Source organism: Lissotriton vulgaris, chromosome 8, assembly GCF_964263255.1.
Source record: "Lissotriton vulgaris chromosome 8, aLisVul1.2, whole genome shotgun sequence".
Lineage (NCBI taxonomy): Eukaryota > Metazoa > Chordata > Amphibia > Caudata > Salamandridae > Lissotriton > Lissotriton vulgaris.
The window spans coordinates 763954281-763976123 of NC_141696.1; the positions used below are offsets into that span (position 1 = coordinate 763954281).

At 43.0% G+C, this 21843-nt stretch overlaps 1 protein-coding gene across 1 annotated transcript in view; it reads right to left on the bottom strand.

The window, feature by feature from the left end:
- The window catches only part of PUDP (pseudouridine 5'-phosphatase), an 824232-nt gene that overhangs the window by 564354 nt on the left and 238035 nt on the right, over positions 1 to 21843 (bottom strand). The window contains exon 2 of the mRNA XM_086934658.1: positions 21250 to 21468. Coding sequence (XP_086790784.1) covers positions 21250 to 21468 — 219 coding nt within the window. The remainder of the gene's footprint in view (positions 1 to 21249; positions 21469 to 21843) is intronic.

Sequence of the window (21843 nt, forward strand, 5' to 3'; positions counted from 1 at the left end):
CCATGCGACTCATACTAAGCGTGTACCCCTTCCACTCCCTTATGATAATTGGGTTAGACAAGGAATTGGTGCCTCTGATACCGAACCGGTTCCTAGATATGTTCCTTTCAGTGATGCAGAATTGATAACTGATTCACCGAACTCTGACTCCCCTTCTGAAGCTGCTCCTTTGATCCCTGAACAGAACACTGCATCAAACGAACACTTGTCTTCTGCGAACTCGAACATTGTTACTCCTGCTGAAAATAGACTATTTCCGGATCAAACTACTCCAGGAAAATTGAGATACAACCTACGTTCTCACTTTAAGGACAAATAAAGCAGGAAACTGCCTATTTTTCATATTTTGACCTAATACATTGCCTCCAGCCAGGAAGCTTGCTGTATTTCTCTGTGTATTTCTGTTGTTCTCATTACCTTGCCATCTGAGTCGCCGTAGGGTCGTGGCTTTGTGCCTAGTTGAATCTGCGGGGGCCAGACACAAGGTCGGTCTTTCTGTTAGTTCTGGGAACTCCCAGGGCTGATAGAGGCATTTTCAACTACGTACATATCATCAGTGGTCGCGAGCGGTTGTAGAAGATGGAGCTTCCTGGGCTGCACCGAGAGAATGTAATTTATGTTCGCAGAAATAAGCTATACAAAGTTCTTCATAGCAAATGTTTTCTGATGCAATGTGCAATTACGTTTTTGATTGTTTTAATAACGTTGGTGGGTGGAATCGTCTTTGGTATCCATTTAATTTTTGCACCGATAACAGCTACAGTACCTCCCCTTGATCTTGTTTCTCCTACTGATGCTTCTTTTCATTCCTTTCATCCGTTTCCCGAACACGAGCAAGCTCGACGCTCAGAATTCATAAATAACACTTTTGTACAGCTCTTGCATCAACACCAACTGGTAGTTAACACAACAGACTGCTGGGTATGTGGTTTGATACCGCACACTATGGATAAAGGCATTCCCTACCTGGTCTTGCCTTTTAGCTATAATGGATCATGTCGGGCCTTCCAAACTGTATTTGTCTATGCTCTCGAGACCTATCCCCCGCGTCCTCCACGTTCTGCTAAGTATAACTCCGTTAATAAAGCCTTGATAAAGGGAATAACTGACATGATTAAAGACGTCAATAACTCCCCATCTGTCCCTAGAGATGAACTACGAGTTTATCTGAGTTGGAATTCTACGGAGTATAGCATTAGTTTGGGTGAAAGCAAGCATAAGAGCTCCACTCCAATCTGGGTCGTACCTCACCGAGGTCAATTCTGCTTGCAAGGTAATGGGAGAAATCCAAGAGCTCGGCTAGGGAGGAGTGACTGTGTTGAAACTTACGTGTATCCGTCAAACTCTTCCCCTGCCTTCCTAACTGCTAAGGGTACCTACTTCATATGTCAGGATAGGGCATATACATGGTTGCCTGCTGACTTTTCAGGATCATGCTATATTGCTCGACTGTTGCCTCCGACATAAACTGCTTCCCCAGATTATCACAAGACCAGAGTAGCAAGAGGTGTTTTCAGCAAAGAAGATACCGCTGGTCAGGAAGCCGGAGACTTCTTCAAAGGTTTCCTTCCGTTCTGGGGGCCTATGGCCAATAGTAGAAATCTACGTCAGCTAACACGGGTAGTTGAATCTACTATTACAGAAACTGCTGGTGCCCTTAGTAATTTAACAGCTGAGCTCCAGGCGGATCGTCTCATGACGTTACAGAATCGTATGGTTCTTGACGTAATACTTGCAGATCGAGATGGGGTATGCAGAATGATCCAATCGAGCTGCTGTGTTTTTATCCCCAATAATGCTCCGACAGTATACGAAGCGATCTCTAAGCTACACAAGATTTCCGACTCTATTCATGTAGACAAGGGAAATTGGTCCTTAATGGAATGGCTTTGGACTCTACTATCAGCGTGGGGATGGAAGGTTCTGATGGTCATTGGTATTATCCTAGTATTCCTATTCTCGTGCTGCCTTATTATCCAATGTGGTCCCGCTTTGTGTAGCCTCTGTGCTGCAACCTGTTTTAGAAAACCACCTGCGTTTGGAGACAAGGTGCGAGAAAGGATGATGCTGCAACAACATATCACTGACCTAATGAACATCGAGATAGACTCTGACATAGACTGAGTAATTGCCTATGTAAGGACAAAAGGAGGGTCTGAGGTTCCGTGACGATTTGAACCCGTGTTTTCAACATTGTCGTAAACTCATAATTTTAGTACCAGTGAACCGCAAATGGTCCATTTAGTATATCCTGGTGTTTTCGCTATGATACGAGCAAGAGCACTCCTGTTATAACCACATTTCTGATACACCGATGGCATCCATTTTAGATTATGGCATCCATCTTGTATTCTTGCCCTCACATAGTCAATGGACACACAGTGACCTCTGATCAATTCATTTCACTTAAGGACACGTAGGCTTTAGCCGGCGATTCACCTTGCTAGTGACACGTGCACCTTAGGTCAGAAACGCTGTGGCCGCATGACTCGGCAAAAGCTGCCTCCTCTGCCTGAGGCCAGTCCTGCTATACTGGTTCTCGTGTTCGTTGGCTTGATCATAATTAGGCGGCCGAAGTTGGTAGCCTTGCCCATTTACGACCCACAAACATCTCTTATCCTGTTTTTCTATCTTCTGCACCTGGCTCTGCTCCTTTCCTTCTGGGCCTTTATTAGGGGGAGGTAACGAAATTTACGATGAGGCGGTCCGGCTCTTGAATGAAAAGATGACATGGGATTATGATCGAACAGTGGGAAGCTCTCATTCGTAATGTTTTGACATCAGATATTGTTGACGATGCCTGTGTAACGCCAAATATTTATTGTTTAGGACATAAAGGTTAAGAAATGTACGAGTATGAGAAGAATGTTGCCTACAGGTAAAAATCGTGTATTTAAGGAGCAACCCACTTTTTGCAAATCGAACAGGCTCCTAGAATCTGCCCGTGTGTAGTTTCTGTGACTTCTGTGTCCCTGCAGTAATAAACCTTTGGTCTTTGACGCCACCATCGAGAAGCCCGTGTTTCTGTTTATTTGTGCACCGAGACAGGTAGAACTCAGGGGTCTTCGGGTGTTGTCCCTGACACCTCTGGACCTTAATAAAAGTCCAGAACTCCAGCGCGAGGACTTAGGGCACGCCCCCTTTTAGGCCACGCCCACGGACCTCCCCCTTGGCAATCACTCACATAATGTGCCTCGGACGGAAGCACAGCGGACGAGCGCAGCGGGAGCGCCGTTTGCGCGCCTAAGGCGCGCCTAAGGCAAGCCCGTCTGCGCCTGTCCGCGCCAGACCGAGCCCAGAGCCCAGAACCCCTGCTCCCCCTAATCAAACCATCATAAAACATTCTAGCGACACCCTGCATAGACTAAGAAGCCTCGCAGCCCCCCCATGCTACGGCTCGATCTCCCTAGAGGAAGGACAGACCCGCTGCCTAAACTGCCCTTACAGGCTTTGCTCTAAGCCCCAGTTACATCCAATCAGCCTCAACATGGCCCTGCTAAACTGCAGATCCCTCCCGAAGCACCAAGTCGAAATTAACTTACTTCTAAAAGACTCGGAAATAGAAGTACTCTTCCTAACGGAAACCTGGCTCACAGCCGGCTTGGAACCAGATATCATCCAATCACTCCCACCGGAATACCTCATCAAGTTCCACAACAGACCCGTAGGTATTGGGGGAGGAATAGCAGTCATATATCGAGATTACCTCTCATGCCAATTCAAAGACAGCCCAATTTTAGGCTGCGAAAATGTTCTCTTCTCCGTCCACCAGCCGCCCTCGACTACCCTCTCGGGGCTGCTAGTTTACCGTCCACCAGGACCGGTACTACGCTTCAACGAGTCGATCGCTGACTCTATCTCCTCCCTAGCCTGTCTCTCACCGAATTTCACGCTCCTGGGAGACTTAAATCTCCATTTCGATGACCCCTTCAGCAAACCTGCTGCGGACCTCAAAGCAGACCTAGGCTCTCTCAGTCTCGAATTATTAAACAAACTACCGACTCACAACAAAGGACATCTGTTGGATCCCGTATTCTCCAACTTTCAGAGACTAACAACTCAACCTCCCATTCCCCTCCCATGGTCTGACCACTTCCTGGTCCCTTTCAAATTACAACTTCCCACCAAGGCCCCCGACCGACACCCCGCCCAACCTCCCTCTCGCCCTTGGAATAAACTGGACATAAACTCCTGGGCCCAGGTCCTCTCCTCCTCTTTACCTGAGCTCGACCAAGACCCCTCCAAAGCAGACGCCCAATTACAGGAGTGGATTCATCAATCCCTAGAAACCTCCCTCCCTCTCAAACACCTGCCCAGCAGTAGGAAAACAGCCAAATCACCATGGTTCACCCAGGAACTGAGGAACCAAAAAAAGACATGCAAAAAACTAGAGCGCTCTTGGAGGAAAACCTGGTCAACGGATTCCAAAAACGAGTACAGAGCTGCCATCAGGCGCTACAAGAACTCCATAAAAAAGTCACAGGCCTCCGTCTTTGAAGGAAAGATTGCAGCAGCGGCAAACTCAGCGAAGGAAACCTACCGCATTGTGCGTCTCCTTACAAAAATCCAAGACCATCTACCTCCGCTAGATCCAGAGGGCGTAAGATGCAATCAAATGGTTGAATTCTTTTCCGCAAAAATTGAGAAAATTCTAGCCTCACTTTCCACCCCCACCTCCCCCTACTCCGCCACCTCTCTACCTCTCCAACTTGAGACTCCACTCCTACGAGCCTTTTCCCACATCACCACAGAGACTTTCTTAGCTACCCTGAAAACTGTGAAAAGTGGCTCACCATCCGACCCAGCTCCTATCAGTAAGCTAAAAATGGTAGCAACCACTGTAGCTCCGCCCATCACTAACCTTATCAATGCCTCCTTTAAAGAGGGCACCATTCCAGCCAATTGGAAAAAGACAACGGTCAAAGCCCTTCTAAAAAAAACCACCTCGACCCCACAGACCCCTCCAACTTCAGACCCATCTCGCTCCTCCCCGGGATCAGCAAAGTAGCCGAACGGATAGCTAACCAACAACTCTCCAATTTCCTAGAGACAAATCACCTGCTACGGGACTCTCAGACCGGCTTCAGACCTGGCCAAGGCACCGACACCGCCCTATTGGCAGTGGTCTAAGATGCGCATAGCATCATGAACGCAGGAGGATCAGTGGCAGTGATCCTCCTCGACCTTAGCGCCGCCTTCGATACGGTGGACCACGCCATCTTGGTCCACCGGTTAAGCCTCGTGGGAGTCACCGACTCCGCCCTTCCTGGATAAAATCCTTCTTGGAGGGAAGATCCTTCCAGGTGTCGGATGGCACTTCTACCTACAAAGCTCTACCCATGCAGTGTGGGGTCCCTCAGGGCTCCTCCCTTAGCCCCACACTTTTTAATGTTTATATGTCCCCCCTCGAGGACGTTATCACCCCCTTCGGAGTCAAAACAGTGATGTAAGCGGACGACACGCAGCTGGTGGTCTCCATTAATCAATCCAACACCAGCCTAGAAAATCTGTCCAGGTGTCTAGAAGTAGTCTCCCAATGGATGTGCGACTCTCGACTAAAACTCAATGGAGACAAATCCGAGATCCTCCTCCTCAGCAACCCTAACAAACTTCCAACTAACCTTTTCTGGCCTCCCTGTATGGGAACCTACCCTACCCCAAAACCAGAGGTCAAAAGTCTGGGCATCTGGCTCGACCAGGAACTAAATTTCAAAACCCAGGCCAGGAAAACCTCAGGGACCTGCTTTGGCCTTATCCGCATGGCCCGAAAGATCCTCCACCTGATCCCCCTCCAGTCCAGGAAGTTACTGATGCAGGGGCTGGTCAACTCCAGGCTAGACTATGGTAACGTCCTGTACCTGGGAGCCCCGGCATCAGTCATCCAGAAACTCCAGGTGGCTCAAAACGCGGCAGCCAGAATCCTGACAGGTACCAAAGCAAGATGCTCGGCAAAACCAGCTCTCAAAAGCCTGCATTGGCTACCAGTGAAGGAGCGAATTACCTTCAAGACGTTGTGCATCTCACACAAAATTATGCATGACAAAGGTCCCAATATCCTCAGATCGCTGATGAAACCCCACCAGTCCACCAAAAATTTAAGATCCAACTCTCTTGCCCTGGCCAGCATCCCGAGAATAAAAAAGGCAAGATCCGGCGGCCGCTTGTTTGCCTACAACGCGCCTAAACTCTGGAACGCCCTTCCAGTAGCCATGAGGAGAGACCACAACCTACTCTCATTCCGGAAACAGTTAAAAACCTGGCTCTTCCCCTAAACACCCTTTCCCCCTCACCGCCACTCCGGCCCCCCAGGAAATAAGGTCTGATTCAGCGCTGGGATGCCCAAGGGTAGCTATGCGCTCTACAAATCCTAATCCAAATCCAAATCCAAACCCTAGTGCTACCCATCCTAAAAAAAACCTCGGCTGACCCTGAAGACCTGAATAATTACAGACCAATCACAAACATTCCCTCCTTTGCTAAACTACTGGAGAAATGTGTTCATGAGCAACTGCGTAGACACATTGAACACTTCCAGCTCCTCGACCAATTCCAATCGTGTTTCCACACTGGCCACAGCACCGAAACAGCCATCACTCACATAGTGGATGACGCTCTCACTTTACTGGACCAGAATGAAGCCTGCCTACTAATTCTTCTCGATCTCTCATCTGCATTCAACACTGTCAAGCATGACAATCTTCTCCACCTCCTTGAATGCAGAATGGGTCTATCTGGCACCGTCCTTAAATGGTTTGCTTTTTTCCTCAACAATAGAGCTCAAATGGGGGCTAGCTAGCTTACAACCAAGATGGCTGCTTGAGCAAAGGCCCGGACTGGCCGTTGAGGGCACCAGGCAATCCCCCGGTGGGCCGCATGGTTGGGGGCCAATTTTGGGCCCCTGGGGCCGTTTTTGTTACAGTGCCGTGCTGCAAAAACGGCCCTGTAACAAAAACGGCCGAAAACCGGTCCTGTCACAGAGCGCAGTCGCACCTCTCCCCCTCCCCTCTCCACCCGGAGGGGGAGAGGGGGGCCGGCCGAGCACTTTGCCAGGGCCGGTTCTGGTTCCCAGTCCGGCCCTGCTTGAGCCGAGAGCTCCCCCGCTTCTATCACCATCCTGTAAATTATCCTGCATTTAGCAGTGCCCTACGAGATCCGATTACCTGGTTTTGTGCTCCGGAGTGCCTGGGACTGCTAACAGGTGATTTTCAGCCTCCCACGCTGTCAGGGAGTGCTGCGACGGACTGCTGGGCCTGGCCGCGCTGTGGGCTGCGGTGCGGCCTGCTGCGAGCCGTGAGTCAAACTACTGACCCCCCTGGACGGCGCTGCGCCTCTGTGAAGACCCGGATCACCTGTGAGGAAGGGACAACGGACTGCGACTGGCGTGTGGGTTGGGAAGCCCCCGTGCTGAGTGAAGCGGTGAGCAGGGAGCCCGGGAGGAGAGTGAGGCGTGTCGCTCGGAGCCTCTGACAGCGGCCGAAACACCCTACGCGAGCGCCCGGCTCTGATAGGGCCTACGGGACTGCTGCTCTGGAGCAGAGCCCTGCGGCCAGTACCGCTGGCACTGGTGCCCGACGTGGGCCTCTCGGCGGCTTCCTACCATCCCCAGGGCGCCTGGGAGGCTCACGACCGCTTACTACGGACAAGGCCGGGCGGAGTGAACTAACGGCCCTGAGACTCGTGGAAGCCCCCCCCCCCCGCTGGAGGTGTGAGGAGAGGAGCCGAGGCTGGCGGTGTCTGACTGCGGGAGCGCTGCGGGATGAGACGCCACCAAATGGGACTGACGGAGCCCTTTCTGCCCTGGAGTTCTGCAACCTATGTGACGCAGTGCCAGTTTGCCGGAGCGACACAGAGCTGCGAGGAGCTCGAGAGGGCCTGAAGATAACATCAGCACAGGTACGGTGAGGGATCAGCCCCTGGAGGTATCTTTGGAACTCTGATAAAGCGTGAGGTGCCCCATTGCGGGCACTTGAGATTCAGACTGGACTTCCTGCCCACGATGCTTGGGGTGTGAAGTGGGGACTGATCCCTCGCTTTTGGGCTTCTTCGTGACTAGCGCATTATAGCCATTGCGACCGTTACCACTCAGTGCTGCCGCCTTGCCACGGATTGAACAAGGGTGGCGACTGTGGGGGAGTGGGACCCCTCTTCTTCCCTGAGCGAGAGATCGGCGGTGCTGTCACGCCGGGCTGACCCAGGTCCCCGGCTGATACCGGGGTTCACTTTGATACCTGCGTTGCGCCGCCGACTGGAGCGTGAAGCGCATTATTCCTGGCCTCGGAGGGCCTCCGGTTTTATTTATCTTTGGCCTGGCGGGGATTGAGGTACATCGCCCCACCATGGGACTCCCGGACAGGTCTAAGCCTAAACTGACCTTTGACAACAAAAGGTCCAAATTCAGCGACCCCTCAGCGGGGGTGGAGAAAGACAGAGCGGGGTAGGCTGCGGAGAGAGACATGACGGAACAGGACATTCGCAGTATCTTACTGGCCATGGAAAAGAATTTGCAGGGCGAGATCACCTCCTTAGGCACAAAGATGGACGCCCGCACGTACTGTATGGATCGGATGGCGGATGGGCTAGACAAACACGCTGAACGCCTCGATATGTCAGAGCGCCGCGTAGTGAGGTGTAAGAGGCGCAGACAGCTCTGGACTCTGAACATAAGCAGCTCGGCAAGGTTATCCAACTACTGCAGGACAAGGTCGAAGACTTGGAGGCGCGGTCTTGCAGATGTAATATACGCATTACAGGCTTGCCGGAAAGTACGCAGACAGGGAACATGGAACTGTTCGTTTAGGCCCTTTTGAAAAAACTGTTGGGGGAGACGGCCTTCTCTGAGATGTTTGTTATCGAGAGGGTGCACCGCACCTTGGGCCCGAGACCTAAACCTGGAGCCCCCCCGCGTCCCATTATAGCCAAACTACTTAACTACAGGGACCGGGATACGGCGCTGAAGCTTGCCTGAGAGAAGCAGCCGTGACCTATGAGGGCTCCACGCTCTCTCTCTTTCCTGATTTCACGCAAGGGTGCAGGAGGTGAGGCGTCAGTTCGTGCCAATGAAACGCCAACTTCGCGAACTGGGAGCTGATTATGCCATGCTGTACCCTGCCAAGCTGAGAGTCAACTGACAGGGTAAGTCCATGATATTCAGGGACCCAAGAGCGCTCCAGAAGGCCCTGAAAGACTGGCGCAGGGAAACGCGACATTCATCGGAGAGCGGACGTCCTTAAGACTCTGTAGATGTCTCCCTGGATGAACAGGACTGAGGGGTATACAACTGTTACAACGCATTTTTTACAACGCAATACCATTACAACGGATCTTTTACAACGCAAATACTGTTACAACGCATACTTTTATAACTCATACTGTTACAACGCTAGTACTTTTACAACGCAGGTACTTTTACAACGCATTTTTGATATATTTTTAGATATAATTTTTATGTTTATAAAAGGGTATTATAGTATTAATAATTAGAGTATTAATTTGGGTACTATAGAATTTATAAATATTTATTATTTTTTTCAATTTTTTTTAATTAAATAAATCACTTTTTTAATATAACAATCTAATATTTTAAATTTGTAGTATTAATTTCTTTATTTAATATAGTATTAATTTGGGTACTATTGATTTAATTCATAAAATATAAGTTAGAAAAACTGTATAATAGTATTAATTCTTTAGTACTAAATATGACTATATTTTTCTATTACAATTTCCTATTTTATTTTAGAAGTATTAATTTATTTATTTATTAATTTGTGTATTATTGTTGAAACTAATTAAAATGAATTTAAAAATATTATTAATTTCTTTAATTTATAAGGGACTTTAATATTTAAAACAATTTTTATTAAAAAAGTCATTATTTTGATATTAGTTTTTTAAAAGAGTATTTAAGTAAATAAACAAAGGCTACTATTGTTATTATATATTGTATTTATTTTCAAATTTTATATCTGTTTTTCAATATATTAAATTATTTTTATTAGTATTTTTGGGTATTATAAAATTCTATTCCATATATTTATTAAATGAAAAAAAATTAAAATATATATTTGTAATAAAAAAATAGGATCATTTGATATAATTTTGATGTAATATATTGATTTGTTTTGTTTACATTTTTATTTTAAAAATATGGTACTTTACAACTATTTCTTATTTATAAAAAATAAGTATATATTTTTTGAATTTTAAGGATAAAAAAAATAATATAAAAATATTTAATTTATATTTTTAAAATTATTTCATTGAGAGTATATTTGTTTAACATTTTTCAAAAAAATGGTTCCCACGGTTTTATATTGTTTTCAATGGATACATTTGTCCTTCATTTATGTTCATGATTTCAGGATATGTGTACAGCGGTCCGGAATAATAGAAAAGGAAAGCACAGGAAAGAATCGAAAAATAAGGGAAAATAAAGAAGACAACAGGTAAGTAATGTAAGTAGTTAATTGTTACTTGTAATTAGTTTCAAAATTAATAAAAGTATTATTTAAAAAAACTAGAAATCAGTTTTAAAATCAGTTCATTTTTTATTTCTGCATTGACAAATAATTTTGAAAAACACATCCAATTTTTATTAATTTAATGCAAATTTTTGTATATTTATATACATAATAGAAAAATAAATATAAAAAATAACTTTATTACTATATATGTTTTTTATCTAAATGTACATTAGTCCTTTCTTTATCGTTGCAGCACATTTTGACGTCATGACGTTTACGTGAGCGTCATCGGCCATTTTGTGGAGTATCGGACCAGGAAGCAGCTGGAAGCTGATCTACGTCATGGTAGGAAACAACTTAAACCTTAAATAATAATTATATAGATTAAAAGATTAACATTTATTGTAGGGAAAGGATAAGTTGAGGTTGCTCGAATTGTAAAAAATGTAAATAAGAACACATGTCGATACCCGTATTTCTAGAATATACCTATGTTGGGTCGGAGGGTGGGGGAAGATCGGAAACTGTAATTTAAGAATAATTCGTTTTATTTAATGCAGACTAAGTGATTTACACTGTATGTATAACAAAATGGAAATCTTTTGGTATGCAATGTATTTAAATGCATTTTCTTTCTTCGAAAAAGTTTTGTAAAACGATGTTTGAGAAAGTTAGTTTCACGTAATTGTTGATAAAACATTATTCGATAGTAAACAGTGATATATCCCATGGTGTTTTCGTGATTTATGGAAAAGGATAATTTAGGTATGTTTGATAGTGTTGTATAATTTGGAAAACATTTTTTGATGAAAGGCCGAATTGTTTATCACTCTTATTAGCAAAAAAAACGGAAGTATACATTTATTGATTATATTTGAGTTACTATATTTTGGGAAAAAAACACATTTTGTTAATCTTTTGTTCTGTTGATTTTTATGCATTGATAATTTTTTCTTAAATAGGATTGTACATATGAAAGGTTGAATTGTTTTTCACTCAATGCAGAAAAATTAGGTGGAGCATACATTTAATTTGGTTTACAAAAAAGGATTGAATGGTACAAAAAAAATGATGTCTTCTTTAATAACATTGAAGATTGTTGTAAAGTAATTTTTGAAAAAAATGGTTAAATAATTTGTCTAGATCGGTATTATCATAGGAATATCAAGTTACTGCTTTAAGAAATAGTTTTATCAACATTTGTACGGTGTAGACTGGAAAGATAAAGAGTATAAGCTATGAAAAATGCATTTACAACATTTGCAAAGTAATGTTGAAAAGATTAGCAATAATGTAAAACATTTTGTTTGCTAATTATTTTTTTCAAAATAATCAAATATTTTTATTTACAAAAGGAAAAAAAAAAAATTATTGGTTATAAGGGGATGATTTTGAAAAATAAAATTAATAAAAAGGTTGGTGACCCAACATATAATTTAGCAAAAAAATTAAAAAAAAAATATTTATAGCCAATTAAAATTAGAAAGGGAGTAAATTTAGAGCATAGCAGGTAAGTAATGTCAATATGTGTTTAAAAAGAAAGGATGTTAGCAAGATTCTCAAGGTAATCTAGAGCCACACACAACGAAAACTGTTGTGTAAGTCCCAATAGTCGTTCAGACATTTCCTTTGTTCTTTGAGTAATCCGTGAGTTTAGACTACCTGTGAGAGTTTGTGATAATCTCATTTCTTGAAAACTTTGCTCCTTCTTCAAAGTTTCAAGAAATGAATAGAAATTTGGGTGGGGTCTTCCAATTACATGATTGAAGGAGTTATGCCATCCCTCAATGGCATTATTTGTTTTAGCCTCTCCCTGTAGGCAACTCGAATAACAGTTCCACCACTCCACATGGAAACGTGGCTTCCTCCTGCGACCCGATCTGCCTAGGTGTCTAATCCATGTGTATTCCATATAATTTAGAATTGGTGCCAATTTATCTTCGTTTGTTAAATAATATTCAGATTCTGTAATGGCAGTGTAGTACTCATCTACACTTTCGGGAGGGACAAAACAAAGAGCTGTTAGTTTTTTTAATTCGACTTGAAGTTTGCTGTCTGTTGAGTATTCTGTAACTAAGGGTGTTTTCTGTAATTTACGCCAGAATGCCTGGAAAAAATGGAAAAAATACCCCTGAATTTGGGTATCCGTGTATTTTGTTGATCACATTGATCATGCTCAGTTCAAAATCCATTATTATTTTCCTAGGGCTTTGGTTAGTTTTAGATTTAATCACAGTTAAAAATTCTGTGTAAGTTGCAGAAGTCTTATCAGGCAGCAAGCTATACACTAGGGGTATTACTCTATTGTTTATTTTTGCGTGTATAGTATAAATTTGGGTAAATGGATGGGGCGTGCTTTTAAACGTTCCATCCATCATCCAAATTTCACTACTTTCAAGCTTTAAAAGGTTGCGGGGAGTACTAAAAATTAGGATACGCTTTAGAGGGTTTTCATTGTCATGCAGAAGGAAAGGTTCATTAGCAAAAGAAATAGTAAGTTTGTGTGGAATATTGATATCAGAAAAGCTATGTGGAGTACTAATTTGAATATTACTTGCCTGCTTTTGACGTTGTATAATTCTACGCAAATTATGAATGGTAGGCATATTACTAGCAACATGGGTAGGGACATGCTGAGCAACCTCTCTCAAAATGGATTCTGTGGAATCATTGGAGGTGCTTGCAATAACTTTCATCTCATTTACTGTTTCTCTTACATCAACTTCCATTGCAGAGGCAGAGTGGTTATGGTTGGTTGTTCTTACAATAATGTCACCGACCGTAACCGCTCTGCCGCTGCAACGGGTTGTAAAGTATTGCACGCATCCCCAATGATTCCTTGGAAAACATATCCTTTCCTTACAATAAATGTAACCTGCATGGTTAAGGAGTCGATTTCCTTTCCTGGACTTGATATAGTTAGCGGTAGGATGTGTAGACATTGTCTGAAAAGAAAAATAAATGATATTAATTTTTTGTAAATCTATTCATAATTGTAATTTTTGTTGCATTTTCAAATTTGTTATGTGAAATATATGTCATTTGTGTTACATTACTGCTTAATATATTCATACAATTGCTGGTATCTTTAGTACTGAACTATCCAGCACTTTCCTTAATGTAGTACCAACTTGGAGTTGGAATAGTATTTTTTACCTCTATATGATCCTGCATTTCCCTACTGCAGCACTTACCTGGAGTTGGAATTGTAATTTATACCTCTAGACTATGCAGCACTTTCCCTACTGCAGCACTTACCCGGAGTTGGAATAGTAATTTATACCTCTACACTATCCAGCACTTTCCCTACTGCAGCACTTACCCGGAGTTGGAATAGTAATTTATACCTCTACACTATCCAGCACTTTCCCTACTGCAGCACTTACCCGGAGTTAGAATAGTAATTTACACCTCTAGACTATCCAGCACTTTCCCTACTGCAGCACTTACCCGGAGTTGGAATAGTAATTTACACCTCTACACTATCCAGCAATTTCCCTACTGCAGCACTTACCCAGTGTTGGAATAGTAATTTACACCTCTAGACTATCCAGCACTTTCCCTACTTCAGCACTTACCAACAGTTGGAATAGTAATTTACATCTCTAGACTATCCAGCACTTTGTCTAACTGTTGCACTTACTTGGAGTTTCAATAGCACTTTATACCGTGATACCATCCAGCACTTTCCCTAATGCAGCACTTACTTTGAATTGGAAAAGTATTTTTTACTTAAATATTATTCGGTCATATACTTCAGCAATATATCTTCTGTTTATTGCAATTTTAATGCATTTCATATTGTAAAATGTATTATTTATGATGGATTGCACTCACTTCTAAACTTGGAGTTTTTTGGACTTCAAACGTGTTTTTAATCTGCTTCTTTCCTTCAGCTGTTGTTTTTCTGGAATTTCCTTTTGGTGGCTAGTACACTGGAAATAATACATGTAAAAAAAATGTGACTTATGCATTCTGATTAATTAGGACTCTTACAAGTACATTGTTTGCATGTTTTCTACTTATTATTAGTTTTATTGATGTTCAGTGATTTTCAGAACATGTTTTAAAGATGATAGAATTGAAAAATATACCTCTATTCTATTCTGCACTTTCTCTACTACAATACTTATCTGGAGCTGGAATAGTAATTTATACCTCTATACTATGTTGCACTTTCCTTACTATAGCACTTATCCGGATTATTTAAACTAATTAATACCTCTATTTTATCATGCACTTTTTACACTGTAGCACTTATTTGGATGTAGAATATAATGTTTTAGTTTTAGGCTAAGCAGCACTTTCTGTACTGCAGCACTTACCCGGAGTAGGAATACTAATTTATATATTTCGGTAGTAATTATTCTTTTTTTCCTGCACTTTCCTCGTGAACACTAATATATAATACAAGACTATTGACAATTGTACCCTCTGCAGCATTTACCATGAAATTCAGTTGTATTTTATACTTGTGGACTTTCTAAACACAATACATGATTGACCAAATGTTGATAAATGTTACAGACTCACCACATTTTATATATATAACATATATTTATTTTTTAAATTTCGGATTTACCTTTTGAAACGAAGGTTAGATATTTGATTTTTCAACAGATGGATGATTTTTCTTATCTCTTATCAAGGCTCGTTTTTCTATCTTAAACATAAAAAAAAATAATATAAATTAATCAGTTTCTAGTCTACATGTTTTTAATAAAAATTGCTGTATTTACTCTGCCATAGAAATATTTGTATTACCTTTTTTAAAAGATGTCGACTCACTTTATTCTGGCAGTTATGAAGTGGAATTTATTTTTGAAGTGATTTTTCTGTCAAAATAATTCACAACATTTATTTATAATGCGACTTATTTCGACTACTGTATGATAAAGTTGTTCAAAAAATAATGAATATGTACCTTCTTCTAAGCTTTAAAAACGGTTCGTAGTCTCGAATTCAATATTTTTCCTGGTCACACGTTTTCTGCGGCTATGAAGTAATTTCTATTAGTAATACATTAAACACATTTTAAGTTTATGTTAACGCAATTAAATGTTATTGCGTTTTATTTTTCTAGTCATCAAAAATAGTTGTATATTAAAATATATATTTTGCGTAATTTCTTAAAATGTGTTTCTTTCACGTTTTTGTTTAATAATTCTCAGTAATATTTTCGAAATAACAGTTAAATGTTTAAATAATAATGATATTTATTATTATTTTATTCGACATTCACTTTAAATAAAATGTTTTCATTTTGGTATCGTTTTCTGTTAAGGTTACTTACTTGTAAATCGTTTTATTCTTTGGCTCTGTCAGTACAACGGGTCTCAAAAGGTGAAAAGGTCAGAGGTTCAGATTTCACGTCTGCTCTCTCGGGTAGTTGAGGATCAACTAGTTTCAAAATGGTGTCTGTCTACTATTTATAAGTTTGGATTACTGACTCAATTTTATTAGTAAAAATATGCGCTAGAAATGTTTTTTAATTTTACATTTATTTCTCTGTAAACGTATATTTTAAAAATTAATTACAAGTAATTTAGTTTGCGTTAATTCTGCCATTTTGGCATCCATTTTGGATAATGTGTTGTGGTATTAATTCATTGAAATAATAGTAGGACTATTCATTTTAATACCTTCTCAAAATGGCGTCTATGAATCATACTATATTTGTTCCAATATCTGCAAGGATAAATATCGTGCATATAATTAATGTTTCAGTTTTTTTTTAATTTTAAAATGTTATGTGGTAAAATGACATAATTTTTAGTAGTCAGAGTATTAATTTAAGTACTCGAGTATTAATTTTAATACGCAAGTATTTATTTATAAAAAATACTTAGTTTTCGTTATAATATGGTAGTTTTTTTCTTCAAAATTTAATACACTTCCCCACCCAAAACCCCTATTTTCCCTGCATCCTGTGCCAGGTTTTATTTTACATTAAAAAAAATATATATATATATATTTCTGCGTTGTAATGGTATACGTTGTTATATGTTGCGTTGTAATGGTATTTTTGCTAATAAAGTACTATTTTGCGTTGTTATAGTACTCGTTGTAAAAACATGCGTTGTAACAGTATTCACGTTGTAAAAGATGCGTTGTAACGGTATGCGTTGTAATAGGATGCGTTGTAACATCATATATCCGGACTGAGGTCATGGACTGCGACTAGAAGGGGTACCCAAACCGTCCTAGGCCGCTGTGAATGTGTGTTGCACAGCTTATAGATCCTGATGTTGGTATTATTGGACTAGACTGCTGTTCCTGTTGGCCCTTTTCCCCTGGGCCGATAAGTCACTTTGGGCCTGTGACCGAGCGGAAGGAGTAGGGAGGGGGGGTGATTTTGCTAATGGTACGTCACTAGTACTACATTATTCGTCCTAACGACCTCAGAGATGATGTAAACAAGGCACTTAAGAGCGAGCAAAAGCCCTGTGACGTCGTGCCCGCTCCAGATGACATGTAGAGCAACCGGATCCTTATTTGAGACTGGTTACATGGGGCATGATTTGTGCTCTCGACGGTTGTTTGAGGGGAAGGGCGGTATAGTCAGATATAATGCGCTGACGTTCCCTATTCTTCAAGGAGCATTGCTATGTTGTCTGGGAGCACTTGCTATAACCTTTCATTTTATTTTAGAGGCGGGGGAGCGGGACGCTGCAGCGGTTTATACAGTGAGGAATTGTTTTAGACTTGTTGTTGGCGAGCTACCTACGCCCCAGCGTGTTACACACCTTTCTAAGTGAGGCTCCTCCACTTGGGGATCCTTTCTTTTTTTCGCTTTTTATTTTGTATCAGGCTTACAGGTTGGTGGGGTGAGGGGGGGGGGGAGTTTGGAGCTATGAAGGGGGTTGTGGCGGGGTACAGGTTGGGTGGGGAGAAGGGTCGCGGCCGAGTTAGGGTTGGGCAGGCGTGGGAGGGACTAAGGGCAGATCCACATGTTCTACTTCTAGAGCTGACTGCGAGAGGGGGGGATTGTTTGCTTGTTGTTCGTTCAAGGGGGAGGCTTGCTGGCGCAGGCATGACACGGCATGACACGGCAGATACACTGGACACTGGCATGGACAGCAAAACCTGATCACTCGCATACATCATTTCCCCTGTTATGCCAAAGCAAAAGCATGACAATGACACAATTACATTGCTGACTTAGAATGTTAGAGGCCTGAACGACCACAGAAAGGTCAGGCGTGTGCTTCAGTACCTCTCTAGACATGCAATAGATATAGCACTACTTCAGGAGTCCCACTTGCGCCCGACAGTCCGACACTAAACTACAGGTGCTTGTCTAACAACATACATGCTGCTGGTTTCACCTCTCATGCCAGGGGCGTTCTGACCTTGGTGAATCCTAAGGCCTCACTGACATTGACCCCGGTTGACACTGATAGGGAGGGGCGCTACGTCATCACGAAATGCGTTGGAAAGGGAATGACTTTGCACATAGTAAACTCTTACGGCCCTAACTTTGACTGCCCTTCCTTCTATTTGACGTTGGCTTCTAGGGTGCGTGACCTCTGTGGTGAACATGTTTTAACATGGTCAGAAAGCCTGCGCTTGATAGATCAGACGGCCCCGACAGACGCCCTTCGGCCTCTGCCAGAGTTCTAGAGGCTGAGATGACACGCCTGGGACTACAAGATGTGTGGCATGCTAGGCACCCGACTCAGGGGAGATACACGCATTATTCAGCTCCGCATGATATTCATACCCGCATAGATTATTGGTTGACCACCTTGCACCTCCTCTCTACAGTACAGTCGTGCTAACCGCAAACAAACATACAACTTGAGGACTGTGTTTGCGGCATTTTAACACACACACCAGGATGTCCCTGCGGTAGCAGTTTTCCTGGATGTGGAAAAGGCCTTCGATTCTGCCGAGAGGCCTTTCCTCAGACTGGTGCTGCGCCGCATGGGGGTGGCCGACCTTTTCCTCCAACTACTGAATACGCTTTACGCTTTCCCCTCGGCCCGGGTCCGCATAGACTCGCTTACGACTGAGCCCTTCAACATAGGCCGTGGCACCAGGCAGGGCTGCCCCCTTTCCCTCATCCTGTAAGCCATAGTTGTGGAGCCTCTCGCTTGTGCTTTGTGCAAGTACAATAGCCATCGCGGTATACGATTCCCCACTTACAACTTGATAGTGTCCACGTACGCGGACAACACTCTACTATATGTGCGACACCCGGAAGACAACCTCTCAACTGTGCTGCGCAAGGTGGTATTGTTTAGTTCGCTATTAAGGGTACACGTGAACTGGAGCAAGACACTAATGTTCCCGCTCACACCTGCCACCAAGAGAGTTGACTCGGACTACCTCATCCAGTGGACCACAGACTCGGTCTGCTACTTGGGTTTTAGGCTGCATACGGACTCGGAGGTGGTCCTCATGGAGAACTACGGGGTGGCAATTTCTAAGTTGGGGGATGATGTGAACAAATGGATAGATCTTCCCTTGTCATTGATGGGCCGCATATCCTTCTGAAAATTATCGTACTTCCCCGCTTCTTATTCCTATTCAGTAATATACCCAAGGTTTTATCGGGGGCATTCTTTCGGCAGCTCCACTCTCTGGTGCTGCGACTGGCATGGGCTGAGAAGCAGCCCAGAGTGGCGTGGGACATACTTACCGGACCCTATGAGGAGGGAGGCATAAACGCCCCGGACTTGGAGCTATACTATCGCCCAGCACAGAGCGCTCATGCGTATGACTGGATACATGGCCCAGCCGATGCGCCGCACTTGCGCATAGAAGCGATAGTTGCTGACCCGACTCCGCTACCGGCGCTGATGCCCCACCCTAGGGACCCGGCGGACGGGCATCCTCGACTCTTTGAACGTTGTGACACATGCCTGGCATCACCTGATGGATGCTCAGGCTTGCTCGCTGCTATACGCTCCGGGGCGCAACTGGCCTGGTGTTGGTGGCTCGACCCTTTCAGAGACAGAGGCGTGGTGTCTGCTCTATCTAAAATTAATATTGTACACATGGGCGACCTATTTCCGGAAGGCAGGGTTCGGACCTGGGAGGAAATAGACCTGGAAGGCGATCCTGGCGCTCTACTTCTCCCACGCTTCCAGTTCCACAGAGTTCTACATGCTGCTAGGTGAGGATATGGCTAAACCCCAAGCAGTCTCGGCATATGACTTTGTTTTAAATGCTCAGACGCCGGCTAAAATAATTACGAACTTGTACCACGTCACACTTACAGAACGGACAGCGAATTATACTAAGCCTCGGTTGGCATGGTAGGCTGGCCTGGCAACCGACCTCCCTGAGGAAAAGTGGAGATATTGCTGTGCTAATGTTAAGAGAGTGTCTCTGAACGATTCCCACCGTTTGCTGCACTTTAAATTCCTGAATAGGTTATACTACACCCCCGAGCGGTTGTTCCGATACGGGCTGAGGGAGAGCTTCGGCTGTGAAAGATGCAGGGAACAGACTGCCGACTTTTTGCACCTAGCCTGGCTATGCCCGAAAGTTTCAGGATTTTGGACCACGGGAGGACATATCACAGCACACTGACGAGGAGACACTTGTTTAGGGGGCGTAAGCTGGGGTTCCTGATTCTGGGTGTGGGGCGGGTGCAATGAGGGTGGCAGAGGCCTGCGGAGGGGAAGCGTACTGTTTACGTGTCAGCACTGTTGACTGTGTGGGGGACAATGCCTTAGTCTTTGATAAATATGTCCATGCTGAAAAATAACTGTGTCGCTATTGTACTGTACGTGCCGGCTCTATGACCCTTGATTGTATGTTATTGATATGCCAAAAAATACATTTATAAAAAAAAAAACAATAGAGCTCAAAGAATCAAATCCAATCAGTCTCTATCCAACCCTAGTCCTTGCATGCTGTGTGTTCCCCAAGGGTCCTCACTCTCCTCCACGCTCTTTAACCTCTTCCTGGAACCACTGAAAGTTATTCTTAAAGCCTCAAACATCCAATATCACATGTACGCCGATGACACCCAACTATACATGAAAATTTCCTCCCCCGAAGACATCAATGCTCTCAACGGAACCCTGCTCAGAGCCCTGCTCAAAAAACCCTAAACTGGCTTACCACTAATCACCTCAAATAAATTCACAAGTCATAGCGCCCAGGCCAATCCTGACGCTGCTTTCCTACAACGTCATGATTGGCCGCAGTGCAGTCTGGGAGCCTGTCCCATAAGCAGGAAGAGTGTGATGGAGTGGATGGCGGAGGCCATCAGGTAAGTTTATTTTACTATTTTTGTATTTTGTCCCCAATGTTGTCCCCAGAACCACCCCTCACTTCTTCCTCCGGCCTGCCACGCCACTTTGGCGGGAACAGGCCACGACTGTTTGTGCTGATAACAGGGACCCATGTCTTCTATTATAAGTGCTCTGGTACCTGGTTGGTGCACTCTAAACCTCTAAAAACAAATACATAAACGATATAATGAATACTGACCAATATATATGAAATAGGGAGCAGGAGGACTTTAGATTTGCCTTATGCCTCCAAACTCCATCAGCTAAAATAGCATACAATAAATTTGCTCTATTTTCTATTAATTCCTTTTCAGCATGGAACAAACTAACTTCAGTACAATCATTTTTATTTGGAAGCACAGAAAAATAAAAAGCATGGGTGACACGCTGCAACATAGGATATAATGTTTCAAGTTAATTAAGATGAACATTGCTTTAACAGCTGTATGCATTTTAGAAGCAGAAAGATTATTTGGTTGGGACGTGTGGGGAAACAAATTTACACAAAATAGCGAGCGTTTGAAAATGTGGCATACCTGGCATTAAAGAGGCACTTGGAAATACTTTCTCTTGCTTAATCCGGCTCTCCGTTAACAGTTCTTCTGCAGTTATAGGGAGATCCAGTTGGTCACGAATTACCTGAGCAGCTGGCAACGACTGTTTGCCCATAACTAAGGATTTGACTTCCCATGTGTATTTCTTTCCATATCGAGCACAGATTTCTTCAAACACGTCTGTGTACAGCTGTTCAGTATCTGGAAAAGTAACATTTGAAAATATGAGTACTAATGGATACCGTCTTTATTGCTTGATTAACAAAAATCGTTGCAATTTAAACATCTTAATATTCGGACAATATATAAAAAAGATTATCACATTCAGTTACAGGCCAATAATAAAACTATTTGTGAGCATTTTTTTTAAACATCGACAAAAATATTCTTGACAATTTATAAATACATTCATATTCATGCAATAAAACCTATTAACTTTTATCAATCCTTATATAAATGAACTATAGAATGTATCAGACATGGACTAGACTATGAGTACTAGCCAAAACGTACATTATGCGGTTGAAAGAGGCTGGGTTACATTAAAAAAGGGGGTGGTGATGAACAGAGTGTCTG